Genomic DNA, 14,527 nt, shown 5'->3' with positions numbered 1-14,527 from the left:
TGAAATTAAACAAAATCCATCTCATACGTTCCTGTCAGTCACTAATTACGCGTTTATCTGATTCAGCTGTGTCATGCGTTGCTATGGCGATGCCCACAGCGGAGTGATATCCCAGTGATTTAACTACCGGACTACGTGTGCGGTTATACCAAAATAATGCACGCTTGTTAGCACCCACCAGCCAATCAGAATCGAGTATTCACACAGACCATGGTATAAACAGTATTAATCACTAGTGATTTACGGCTCTTTTCTGGGAGCCAAATCTTCGGGATTTGCTCATTTCAAAGAGCCGTTGAAAAGACTCTATAACATTATAATAACGCCAGCCAGAAAACTCACAATGTCTAAGATCAATAAAAGGCACTTTTTTATTTAAATAATCTAAAATGATAGTGGGTCTGATATTTATGCTTGAAAAATGTTTCTGAATGAAATCTTGTGCCAAATCAGTTTTAGTGCATTTAGCTTTGACTTTAAAGCAGAAAACCTTCACTTGTGTGGCCTGATCCAGTGTTGGGCTGATTTTTGTGTTCGTTCGTGGGAGTTCTGGATAAAATTGACTTCACATCACTACTGATCTCCTTTTGTCATGTCCTCAGTCAGAGACAGGTGAATTTAAACAATCACAGCGTGATTAAAACTTTGTAAGAGAATTAAGCGGAATTCAGGTTTAGGAAAGTAGTGTTTTGTTTTGACCTGACGATGCGGTCCTCACTCTTGTATAGGGCTGGGGTTTAACATCACTCAAAGGCAGGTTTTATCGTTCAAAAACACCATTAATGGTTAACTAATAGTTTACTTATTGCTTACACCTGGACACTGGTGGTGGTATAGGAGACCCGTGAAACGGCGGCACTAACTGTACAATGCCATGCAAGCGCAGGGGCCTGAATGTGGGGCCCCCCGGAGACGCTCGACGCACAGCGCGTAGGGGACCAAAGCCGATTGTATTGATGTGCATTAAATATGCAGCACAAATGCACCACGCCATCGTCAATTTAGTTTTCTTGAGAAACAAGGATGGGTCGTCTGACTTGTTGTGTCTTGTACGTGTTTCCAAAGAAGTGTTTTTCCCGTTGAACGCATCATGTATAAAAACCTGCGCAGGCCGACAGAGGCTGACAGTGGCTGTGCGCGGCTGCAGACAGTGGGATCCTACTCTCTCCAGGTAAGACTTTTGAACTCTTTAGCAGAATAGCAGACTGACACATTTCATTTTGAACACTTGCCACTATCTTTTCAGGAGTTCTTTGTTCTGAATCTTAAGATGCCCACCTATAAGGTCGAAGTCTTTACTGGCAACGTCGCGTTCTCACATACTTTTAACGATGTTTATATCAAGCTGGTGGGTGAGGATGGACAGAGTGAGCGCACCAATGTTGGACGAGGCTTCTTCTTTAATTCAGTAAGTCCATGACTGTGTTCATTCATACGCACATGCCTGCATGTCTCAGATTTGGATGATTTCAGGAATCCACATTTAACCTGAACTGCCATGAAACCCTCGGGAAGCTGCTGATGATTGAGCTGGACATGCAGGCATGGGCGATCTGTCCTCTAGATGACTGGTTTGTTGACAAAGTGGAAGTGACATCTCCAGACGGACAAGTGTCTAAGTTTCCCATTTATCACTGGATCCGGGATGAAGACATTCACTACTACAGGGAGGGGGCAGGTCAGTGTCTTCACAGTGTAATTGATTTATAGCAATCTCAGCAACCAATTTCAATTTTAAGTGCATTATATGCTGATGAGACAGTCCACATTCTTATAGTTAATTTATGTCCTATATTTACATTTGAACCCATCTCTTTTATAATCATATTTACAGAGGGTCCCATAATTCTTGTAATCTTTGGCCTTGGTCATATTTTTCAAAGGTTACCTTTAGCCATTGGTAAACCATTCAGATATTAGATTCAAGAATATTTTCAAAGTGGGAGGAGAGTCATTTTTCCAGAATAAAAGTATGCTTTTCTTTGCAATGTGTTTCAAATTACAGTTATCTTAGGAAATGTACATGGACTTGTAAAAAACTAAGGATTAGTCTCCTCATAGTTTATGTGAGGATAAAATCTTCCTAAAAAAGCATTACTTTTGACATTTCTTTGAGAGTATGTTCAAAATCAATGTTCTTCTTGAGTTTGGGTGGTATATTGTGCCTGTACTGATTACTTTGAACATCCTAGCTGTGTTTGCCTTTGATGAGCATAAAGATGCCATAAAATACGCAAGGGCGGTGGAGCTACACCGCAGAAAAGAAGAATACTGGTAAGCCTCTAAATTTGATAAGCATAATGTCCAGAAGCCCCATCGTACATCTGTATCCCTCTCAGCTGGAAGGTGTATAAAGAGGGCCTGCCTTACTACATGAAAGCAGAAGGTATCTTTACTCTACCGCCTGAGGTCCAATTCTCTGTCACAAAAATGAGTGAATTCGCATGGACATATGTTAAAGGGTAAGTCAACACCTTCATACTACTGTTGAAGACTCTGTGACTGATTAAGAACATGTTTTGTTTGAAGGCTGGCAGAGATGAAACTTCATGGTTTGAAGGACTGTATGGAACCTTGGACTGACTTTGATTCCATACACAGAGTGTTCAACTGGCACAAAAATGACGCCTCAAGTAATGCCCTGTACCTATTGTTCTACAGCTTGGGTGACGTGGAAGCACACAGGAAGAAAGGATGAACCATTGTGTTGATGTTTTTCAGAGTATGTGTATGAGCATTGGAAGGAAGATGCTTTCTTTGGTTACCAGTACCTGAATGGACTCAACCCCATCTTGATCCGAAGCTGCACCTCTCTGCCGGACAATTTTCCTGTCACTGATGAGATGGTCAGCTTGGAGGGCGGGTCCAGTTTAAACCAGGAGCTAAAGGTCTGTGCTCACTCTGAAGACTTTCAATACAAAATGTAGATCAAAGCCGCAACGCAAAACATTTCACCCAGTGAGTATTTTCTAGCAGTAGCTAGGTTTACATGATCAGACAAATCAGATAACTTGAGTATTCAGAGAAGCCAATAATCAGATCTGAGGAGAATCCAAAACTCCGGATGGATAAACTGCTGTCACTGGCTATGCCTACATGGTCCGAAAAGTCAGATCACTGGAGAAATCAGATAACCCAATAATCAGATCTGAAATCGGAGAATTCAAACCTAAGGGTTGTGCATGACCCAGTGCAGATTGTGTTTTTAGACCATAGAAACATCTCCCCACCCCTCCCTTATAGTGGCCTCATATTTGGATCCATGAGACTGCAGGTTCTGGTGCTGGTAGCTGAGTGGATACAGCACAGGTTTGGAAGCTCAAGGGTCTGCGGTTCAAATCCAGCTCACTGTTTATGTTTTCCTGAAGTAATTAAATCACACATTAAAGAAATTAAATCACAAATAGCATAAACTATGCTTTAAGATCTATTAAAATTGTGTGGGTGGTGAGGAGAATGGAGAGACAATTCAGTAAATAATCAGAGCAGGGACTCGACCTCACAACACTAAGGAGGTTGTAATGTTCTGCATATGTGCAGCAGCCAAACCCACTAGACTGTCAGCAACACACTTACTCTACAAATTAATTTCATGGATAACTTTTGTGATTTTTGAAAAATATATATGCTTGTAGTATTTGTATACGCGCTAGTATTAATAAGTTGCGTAGTGCACCTTTAACCACTCGACTCTCAGCTGCACACTGCTCTTTCTCTACAAACAGGTTTCAGATATATTTCATGGAAAATGATGTCATGATATCAATGATATCAAACTATTCTCTCAGTCCTTTCATAATATCTTTTCATCTTTTTCTTTTTGGCCTTTCATATTATATCAATATCAGATCATGTATATGTTTACGTTTCATTTTTCATTTATTTATTTATTTGAGCAGAAAAGTATTTCAAACATTTTTACCGAAGAAAGAAAATAAAACAAGACTGTTGTGCAAAATAGGAGTAGGAAGAAGTTCAAAGAACTTATAAAAACCTACCCCTTATCTCTCATTCATGCAACATCACAAAAAACTTTCAGCTACTCTCATGTAACAGTTGTACAAAATAAATACACCATATTGTACTTAAGATTTATACCAAGACACATCTCTTTTTCATTCTGATGATACAAAAAATACACACACACACATATATATATATATATATATATTAGGGGTGTAACGGTTCACGGGGATGTATTGAACCGTTCGGTTCGGCCTGTTCGGTTCGGTCCACTTGCGTACCGTTTCGGTGTATTATTTTCATTAAATAATTTAAATTTATTATTAGCGTCATATTAAGTGCCGCGGAACAAAGTTCCTACGCGAGTTTCCGCACGGACGCTATTGAAGCTGCATGAGTAGCCGAGAGAAACTGCTGTTGTTGAAGGCGCTGGCTTTAAGTATTTGATTAAAAGTCTTGAGCCTCGCTACAATATCCCATCACGTCCGCACTTCAGCCAAATTGTTATACCAGCGCTCAGAGCCGTTTCTTCCTATACGCAAACTACGCAAGGTGCGTGGTGTTGCTTCACTGATTAATCAACGCGTTGTTACGGGGACAGGCTCTTCCAGCGCGCACTCACTCTCCGCCTACTTCGCCACATATAACACCAACACGGAGTAGTCTGGTGAAGTGAATGAGCAGGAGAGACCGACCGCCTCCCCCTGTCTCTTCCAAAGCGCGAGTGCTTCTCCGCTCGTGTCCCCGCTCGGCCGTCTGTCTCCCGGTGCTCGCTTCGCCTCATGCCCTGTGTCCCGGGCGCAGCTCTCATGTTTTCTCTGCGCGGACTCTGGGCCTCACTCTCATTTAAACCCTCTTCTTACTGTGTCTGGTGAGTCGAGAGTATCAGGACAGTAGTTTGGCGAGTAGACGAGAGTAAAAAAGCCGTTCACTGTGGCCTTTTTGTTGAGTTGAATCCACATGGTTCTCATGAGTTACAGTAACTCTCATTATAAGAGTGCAATTTATTTAAAATATCACCCAAATGGGTCACTTTTATTCATTTTATGCAAGAATTCTATTGTGTATTGGCAGCTTTTCAAAAGAAAAATTTTGTTAGTTCTTATTTATTTGTACCGAAAATTAACCGAACCGAGCCCTCCAAAACCGTGAACCGAACCGAATACAATTTTAGCGTACCGTTACACCCCTAATATATATATATATATATATATATGTATATATATATATATATATATGTATATATATATATACATGCTGACCTTGTTTTAAGGTTTACTGTTGTTCATGCTCAATGATACAATAGGGTGTTAATATCCAGGCAACCACACACAAAAACCAAGTGTCCTAGTGTTTTGTCTCTTTTTCTTTACATGCCACTTCAACAATCGCAGAACTTCAGAAATCCAATCATGATCACATATTTGGTCTGCATGTCATCATAGCCAATGAGATTTAAAACTGTTAGGCCCTGATACAAATCTATTCTTTGATTACTCACTGCAAAAATAGACTTTTCTATGTCGAGCAGGTCAGTTTCGGATTTTTGGAACAGAAGAATCCAAAAAGTTACTATGTATTGAATACAAAGTATTGAAAAGCATCGTTGTCCACATCATGTTGTCCGTGTTTCAGAAAGGAAACGTCTTCCTGTGTGATTACAAGATTTTGGATGGAGTGAAGACCAATGTGATCAATGAAGAGGATCAATATCTGATGGCTCCTCTTGTCCTCCTTCACAAAACCTCTTCTGATGAGCTGAAGCCCGTTGCCATTCAGGTAAGAGCGTATACAGGCGACTCTCATGTGTAAAAAGTTACCGTTAAATAAATTTTTCTCATGCAGCTCAAACAGAATCCAGCAAAGGACAACCCAATCTTTTTGCCCTCTGACCATGAGTATGACTGGTTATTGGCCAAGACCTTTGTGAGAAGCGCCGACTTCAATGAACATGAGCTCAACGTGCACCTGCTGCGCACCCACCTGCTGGCGGAGGTCTTCGCAGTGTCTCTGCTGAGGAACATACCCAGGGTGCACCCTCTTTACAAGGTACAAATGTGTGCTAAAAGACCCGCTACGCCCATTTATGGTCAAGTTGCTTTCACTTTATTCCAGTTGAGCTGACTTATAGTAGGTGAACTTGTAAATGTCTCATCATCACTCGTAATAATTCTAATTGTCTATTGTTGTCCCATCACAGCTTCTTGTTCCTCACACTCGTTACACCTTAAATATCAATCTATTGGCCAGAAAAGACCTTATTTCCGACACTGGGGTATTCACAAAAGTAAGCTATGGGCAGTTTCATATATATATATATATATATATATATATACCTAATGCACAATGATGGTTAAAAGTAAAAATATTTGCGTCTCAGTACACAGCCTCTGGTGGTGAGGGTATGATCACCATCCTGCAGAGGGCGCTGTCCTCACTGACCTACCGCTCCCTCTGTCTCCCAGAGGACATTGAGGACAGGGGGGTGAAGTCAGTGCCCAACTACTACTACAGAGACGATGGACTCCGGCTATGGGACATCATACACAGGTATAAGAATACCTATACGGTTGAACTATTTTGCTTGAAATCAATGATGCGATTCTTTTTTTAATTTAGATTTTTCCCCCTTTTACAAATAAATAACCTTTTGTTCCATATCACTAAAATGTTGCCAAAACTGAGAAAGTTATTGCTCATGAAATATATATAACAATTTAATATGCATGACTATCACCTTTCTAATTCTTTATAATAATTTGAAATATAATTAGATATAGCAAAAATGGCCATCTATATAATTTACAATGATCTTATACTGAATAACCTAAAATGTTCATGCTATTTCCTCTTAATGTTTGAGTGCTTGTGAGATACCGTAAGTCCTGTCCAAAACATTCCTAAACATAAGCCTCTTAACTGAGCTGCAAATGACTCTTTACTCTTTATGTATTTATTGGTATATTTAGTCGGGACCGTGCATGTTAATTAACATACATGGGTCTCATGCATGTAAACACACCATTGGGTGTTGGGTGGGATTGGGCTAATTTCCATCCGTCGTCCCCCATTTGCACGCTCAAACACACTCTCATTCATCCTGGCCTATTGTACATGTTTTTAGTGGTAGGGGAAACCGGAGTACCTACGCAGATACAGGGAGAACATTCCACACAAAAAAAAAAACATCTTGGTGGGAATTTAACCTGGGGCCTTCTGGCTGTGAAACATGAGCGCAAACCACTCTACACTGCATTCCAAATTATTATGCAAATTACATTTTTCTAAATTGTCAACTCAAATGAGAGTCCGCATAATTTTCAAGTCTTTAATTGGTAGAGGATCATTTAAACGTGGTTGAAAAACTCTCCCAGTGATAACAGTATTTTTTTCAAAAATAAATATAGTAAAAACCTCAAAATCTACTGTTCCAAATTATTATGCAACTCATCGTTTCAATACATTTTAAAGCTTGTAATTAACTGAAAATGGTCATTTGTTGAATTTGCAGCATTAGGAGGTCATATTTACTGAAATCAAAAGCTATTTCAATCAAAAAAATTTAACAGGTCAAGTTAGGGCTGCTCGATTATTGAAAAAATAATAATCAAGATTATTTTTGTCATAATTGAAATCACGATTATTCAAACGATTATTTGTTGCCTTTTTAAAAAAAGTCTTTATTTTATTTATATATTTATTAATAGAAAAAACTATGCTGAATATTTTCTGTTTTCTGTACAGTCATGAAAGTACAAATTATTTCAAGTACGCCTCGATTAAGGAGAGGTCTCTGTTTCACACCTGCTGTTGCAGGCCTGGCCAGCCCTCACACCTGCACAAGTAAACTAAGCAGTGCGGCCTGATTACATCATCACACAGCACTGTTTGTTTTTATGTCAGAGAAAAAGCATGAGCCATGGCACGTGAAAAGCCAAGGGAAAATAATCCCAGCGGCCTGAAATAACGCAAGTCTGCATTGCAAAAAAAAAAAAAATAGAAAAAAAAAATAATAGAAAAAAAATAAATAATTATAATTATAATCGATTTTTTGCGATTATGCTATTTTTGTAATCATTTACTGTTGTAATCGAAATCGTAATCCAATTTCTCGAAATCGTAATCCAATTTCGACTAATTGCACAGCCCTAGGTCAAGTTATATTTTACCATTGGAGCCCTTGTGTGATAGCAGCTTCAAAATTCTTAAATCCATTAAACTTGTGAGTTTTTGGACAGTTTCCGCTTGGATTTCTTTGCAGGATGTTGGAATAACCTCCCAGAGCTGCTGTTTGGATGAAAACCGCCTCCCACCCTCATAGATGTTTTTCTTGTTGAGGCTCCAAAGGTTCTCCATAGGTTTGAGGTCAGGGGAGGATGGGGTCCACATCATGAGTTTCTCTCCTTTTATGCCCATAGCAGCCAGTGCTGCAGAGGTATTCTTTACAGCCAGGGCACCCAGGGGCCCTTTGGGGCATGTCCAGTAGCCTTTGGGACTTTTTCTAAAGTGTAAAACACTTCATTTTCTTGAATCTAATTCTTAAAATTACAGTTATTATTATTCTTGTGACTTAATGCTCTTAAAGTAGCCCTCAGCTGAAATAAGGTTGGTGACCCCTGCTTTACAGTATGACATGGTGTGTTGTCATGCATGAAGAGGATTTTGTTAGGGAAAGCACGGCTCTTCTTTTTGTACCATAGAAGACAGTGGTCAGTCAGAAACTCCACATATTTTTTAACGGTAATTTTGAGGGCCTAAAGGGGCCGACCAGCTCCCTCCTCATGACTCCGCCCCCTCCTTACTGACGTCACGGCCTTGTTGGGACATTGGCCCTCATTTATCAACATTGCGTACACATACGGTGTATGTGTATTTGCGATATACGCCAGAGTGCGCGTGGCATTTATGAACCCGTGCTTTACGCTCAGATCTTTCCGTGCGCAAAAGCAGCTGATGGTAAATGTCACAGAGAAATCAAAGCGTCATTTGAATGAAACGCCCAAAAATATTCATAATCAGGAGACCTCACCAACGGGTTTTACGGCAGGCACACTCGAAACACGGCAAAAAAGGAACATTTCTCCGTCGTGTGTTCAGTGTTATAATGGTCATACTATCGTGTGTTCAGTGTTTTAATGGTCATGGTAAATGGTCTCAACTTATATACCTACATTAGGCACTCAAAGCGCTTTACAGCAAGGATCCACTCACCCATTCATTCACCAATGTACGCAGACACTGGGGGCAATGTGGGTGAAGTGTCTTGCCCAAGGACACAACGACAGTGTACACTTTCAGGAGGTGGGAATCGAACCCCTGACCTTCCGATCATGAGACGACCTGCTCTACCATCTGCGCTAGAGTGCTGCAACCCGTCCGACGTCCGACGGGACCCGTCGGAACCCGACGGGCTCGGTCAGATTCGGACAAATATTTAGAACTTATTTTCGGGCTCGGGTCGGACTCGGACACATCAGCACGATAATAAAAAATTAAAATAAAATGGGTCTGTTTCATTTCATGCATTGCAAGCGTTCATTTGTCATTAAACTAAATAAATAAATAAACAGAAGATGCGGCATTTAAACCCGCTTATGCACTGCGCAGTGCGCACGCAGTAATGCTAGCTTTTAAGAAGTTGTGAACTGCTGTGACAACGAAACACGTGTAGTGACCGCACAGGTAAAACTGTTGCTCCGCGTGCGTGCGTGCGTGCGGCCGTGCGTGCGGCCGTGCACGGCCGTGCGTGCTCCGCTCATCTGTGTTGACGTTCCGAATGCCTTTTGATGGATAAAATCTGACTTTTTCCACACAAACAATATCGTATCCTACTGTGTCATTAGGCTTATGGAAATATTGTGATTTTAAATGTGTCGGGCTCGGTCGGACTCGGACACAAATATCTTAATGCTTGTCGGGCTCGGTTCGGATTTGATCACTGCTCTGTCGGACGAGGGCCGGGCTCGGACAGAAAAAAACGGCCCGATCCGCACTCTAATCTGCGCCACCGTCGCAGATGGTCATAGCTGGGTGTGATGTGCACGTCTGTGTTAGGACTTTTATAGTCTCTAGATGGAGTACATACATGCACCTCTTGTGTGTAACTCCAGTGTGGATATTGATTATTGAACAAAAAGACTTTGCTAAAGAACATGCTCACATATATGTTCATCTGATGAGAGTGGTTTCATTGTAATTGGCTGGTGCTGACAAAAGTGACATTAGGTTTAGTTTTCTGTTGAACCTTTCCTGTAGTGCAGTTCATCTTAGGTTTGGAACAGGAATGTATTGTGTAGCCTCAGTATAATCTGTATTGTACATGAAATCATTGTAGTCTGCATTACTGTCTGCCATTGCCACAAATACAGTAGTTTGAATTTAGGCGTACTTTCTCTTTAGGGTTTAGATAAATATCAATGCTATAACTTAGATACTTTAATCAGCAGATAAATATTGAAAATACACCAGAATACTGGAAATATAATGTTTCTGGGGGAGGGTTCTCACACCCCTACCCCCTTACCCTCCATCAGCACCCTATCACCACACGACCCCCGCCTGGGATCGGACAAAGTTTCACTCCAAGATTTGGTCAAAAGTTGTCAGCCCTGGAAATCCAAGGTCTGATGAAGAAATGGTCAGAAACAAATAAACTAGAAATGCCTGAAATCTGGAAGTCATAGCTTCATGTTGCAGCTAACACAGTGTCTTTTAAGGTTTGTTAAAGGCGTCTTAACCCACTACTACAAGAGCAACGACGACATCCAGAAGGACACTGAGCTGCAGGCCTATATCAAGGATGTATTTGAACATGGGTTTCTGTCCCGCACAGAGTCAGGTGAGTCCTTTGGGAAACTCAATAACAAACATAGATGGACAATAATGTTCTTTATGATGAACAAAGTAATGATGTTTTAGGAATCCCCCAGAGCTTCAGTACAGTGGATGAACTGGTCAAGTTTGCCACTATGGTCATCTTCACCTGCTCCGCCCAGCACTCAGCTGTCAACACGGGACAGGTAATGATGTGACTAGGGATGCACTGATACCTCTTCATCTACAACCGATACGAGTATGAGTACTTTGATTTAAGTACTTGCCAATACCGAATACCAATATAAGTACAAGGCATTTTCTTCAACATACTTTTTTGCAGCAGATTGGTTTGTAATTAGTTAATTTACTCGTTTAGTAAGAGTAGACAATTTTGAAGAAAACAATGATGTATTATTTATATCAATCGTGAACTAGAAGGTTGCTGTTGTTGTTTACATTACTGTGATAGTAAGTATTAGTTGCGTGTTTTATACCTGTAATCCCATAAATAAATGGTCATTTAGGCGACCTATGCGCTAAAGCTAAAGGGCCTATTACACCAGAGAGAGTTGTGGAGATGTTGTGGAGACGCAACTTGTATTGACTGCGCACATTCAAAGAGCCCAACTCACCGGCCCGGAGTCTAGTTAGAGACTCGAGTTGCCACTAGTCACGGAGATGTGTCTGATACGTCCCCTGGCAAGGCGAGTCTCCAGGTAGTGTTGGTGAAAACAAATAATAATAAAAAATAGGTTCGATTTCAGTGGAGTCTCCACATGGTCTCTAAGAGGTTTCTGAGGGATCTATGCGGTCTCAAGTTGAGTTACAAACACTATTTGTTGTCCATGGTGAGACGTTTCTGTGGCGTTCCTACAACGTCTCCGAGACGAGTCGGAGACTTGGAATTAAACCTGTGAGCTGGAGACTCGCCTTATGTCCAGAGGACGTCTCAGAGACATCTGCGTGACCAGCGCCAGCTTGAGTCTCCAACTAGTCTCCAGACCAGTGAGCTAGGTCCTTAAGTCTCATAGCACTTTTAATGATAACATGTTTTCATCTTCCAAAATGCACATTAAAACTTATTCGCAAAAATCAAAAACCACTTGCTGAACCTTTTATGCGAGTGAAGGGTTTTAAATACTATATTTGTGATGGAAACACAGTTGTTGATGCTTTGCAGTTGGACATCGGTAACTGGATGCCCAACTTTCCGACCTCCTTACAACTCCCTCCGCCCAAAGTGAAGGGCAGAGCCAACGAGCACATCTTTCTACAAACACTTCCTGACATCAACACCACGGTGAACGGCCTGGCAGTTCTCTGGCTCCTCAGCAAACAGTCCACTGACTTTGTATGTGACATTTCTTTTTATTCTTTTTTTTGTTTTTTTTGCAACTGTTACACTTCAAGACGTTTTGGAACAACTTATAGGCTTATTGTGCAATTACTGTTTCCTATTGTTTCCTCAGGTCGCTCTTGGTCAATACCCCGAAGAGCTTTTCTGTGAGGATGTTCCCTGCAAGCTGATCAAGACATTTGAAAGAGACCTTGAAGATTTAAATGAGTTTATTGGCAAACGAAACAAACCTCTCGCGTTGGCATACAGATATCTGGAGCCAGAAGTGATGGAGAATAGCGTGTCGCTTTAGAGCGCTACATAAGTTTGACTTTTGCTAACGAAAATAAATCCTTTTTTTTGCTGATTTTTTGGTGGAGGGCAGAGGGCTGGTGACTGGCTTTGTACTTAATAAATTGGAAAAAAGTGTATTAGCATGAATTTCTAACTAATCAAAAGATGTATGGTCATTTCAACATAAACTTCAAACACATGTTGATTAATATGTACTCTCTCTCAATGAAAATAAAAGCATTTAATCCGTTTACTGAGTTTACTCTTTAACACTGACATGTGACTGAGCTCTGGGGACGACAACATGGATTTTGTCACTTTTATAAAGTTTGGCTTGTGCAGAATCTTATTTTTTTATTATTATTTGTATTATTAAATGTGCTCCTGTCAATCAACAGTGGTTGCGCATGAATCACTCAAGGGTGGGGGCGAGGGGGGTGGGGGGATTTGGCGCAGTGGCTTATGGGATGGCACATAGCTCCTAATCACTGGTTAGTTAGGAAAAGGAGCCTCCATGCTAACTATCATAGTCACTTTAGCATAGGGACCTCTGGTGCTAACTACATCATGACAGACCAATTCAGAAGCAACTTGTCATGGTGGACGCTGATGCACATCCGGTTTGACGTAAGAGCTCTTACCAATCTGCTCATTTTGGAAGGAGCCCTGCTCTCTGAGCAGCTGCTCCGCCCTCTCCTGGAAACAGCTTTTTCATTATTTCAGAAAGAAAGAAAGAAAGAAAGAAAGAAAGAAAGAAAGAAAGAAAGAAAGAAAGAAAGAAAGAAAGAAAGAAAGAAAGAAAGAAAGAAAGAAAGAAAGAAAGAAAGAAAGAAAGAAAGAAAGAAAGAAAGAAAGAAAGAAAGAAAGAAAGAAAGAAAGACCTGACGCGTCTGCGCTGCCCCTGTAGAGAAAACAAAAACACCTCTGAGCGACTGAAAGGATGTCATGTCTGGACACACCTGTTCTTTTTTCTTACCTAAGGATAATGTCACGGAGAAAAGTGCGTTTGGCTATGAGAGGTGCAGGACTTTTTCAACCTTCCTAAAGAAGAGGCCACTCGCCAGAAGTTGGAATTTCTTTCCGGGATTCAGCGACTATCACCAAAATAGTGTTTTTCTGTGACTGTCTCTGATGGATGTTTGGTGAACCTTCACCAGAATGAAAGTGGATTAACTTTTATAACCAACGCGAGTCCCCAATGTGATGGAGAGGCCAGGACAGAGCGGTGGTGAGTCAAAACGCGTGTTAGCTTGTGTGTTAGTGTGTGTGTTAGCTTGTGTGTTAGCTTGTGTGTTAGCCATTTATGAAGTTGTGTTGCAGATGTCAACTCCTTATAACTGCATCATGAAGTAACTTCACTTATTGCTGTGATATTTATATTTCCACTACTGCTAAAGTAGAGGGGGCGGAGTTAACTGAATCGAAGCGTCTTGTCTTCCGGGTTTGAAAAATACCTCCAGTATAAACTTATATTTATCACAAAAAATAGTACTCCATAATGGTAGAGGTACAATAGATCATATAAATGCCTATACTTTACTTTGGAATGGCTAAAATAGCAGGATACAGATCCTTTAAGCCACATGGATCACTTGGAGGAGCAGACCTCACTGTGTGTTAATGTGGCTGGTTCTCTCTGATGATGAACCAAAGCACAGGATTTGGTGGAACGTTTGACCAGAGCATGTTTTATTTCTGTGATGAAGCTGTAGGTACACTATCAGATGTAATATTTTATCTACCCAAAGTAACACGGTCACATCTGATGGTCTATTTGCTCCAGAGGAAACACTGGACAGTTTTGTCCTGGTTAATGCTGAGATGCTTGATAAAGTTTTCTCCTCATTGAGGCCACATGTCTTTTGGACCCGGTCCCAACACCGTTTTTTAAAACATTTTATGGATCTTTTAGAGACGAGCTTCTAAACATGAATTGCTCTCTTCAGACAGGGGCCTTCCCTGCTGCGTTTAAAGGGGCGGTGGTGAGCCCCCTGTTGAAGAAGAGCAATTTGGACTGTAAAGATTTTAACAATTTCAGACCAGTATCCAACTTACCATTTTTAAGCAAAATCTTAGAAAAACTTATCTTTATCCAACTTAAAGATTTTATTACTGCAC

At 40.8% G+C, this 14,527-nt stretch overlaps 1 protein-coding gene across 1 annotated transcript; it reads left to right on the top strand.

The window, feature by feature from the left end:
- Positions 1-1,090: 1,090 nt before the first annotated feature.
- LOC306965082 (polyunsaturated fatty acid lipoxygenase ALOX15B-like) lies at positions 1,091-12,428 on the top strand (the record flags this gene model as incomplete). Its single annotated transcript, XM_079559326.1, has 15 exons — positions 1,091-1,171; positions 1,247-1,408; positions 1,474-1,678; positions 2,193-2,274; positions 2,340-2,462; positions 2,530-2,633; positions 2,722-2,888; positions 5,599-5,742; positions 5,809-6,012; positions 6,164-6,250; positions 6,344-6,513; positions 10,680-10,801; positions 10,882-10,982; positions 11,960-12,130; positions 12,249-12,428. 15 exons carry the CDS (start codon positions 1,091-1,093, stop codon positions 12,426-12,428), a joined length of 2,103 nt encoding a protein of 700 aa, XP_079415452.1.
- Between the last annotated feature and the right edge of the window lie 2,099 nt (positions 12,429-14,527).

This window comes from Gobius niger (assembly GCF_951799975.1).
Source record: "Gobius niger genome assembly, chromosome: 7".
NCBI classification, from domain to species: Eukaryota; Metazoa; Chordata; class Actinopteri; order Gobiiformes; family Gobiidae; genus Gobius; species Gobius niger.
The sequence above is the reverse complement of the archived record's forward strand: the minus strand, read 5'-3'. Positions and strand labels throughout refer to the sequence as shown.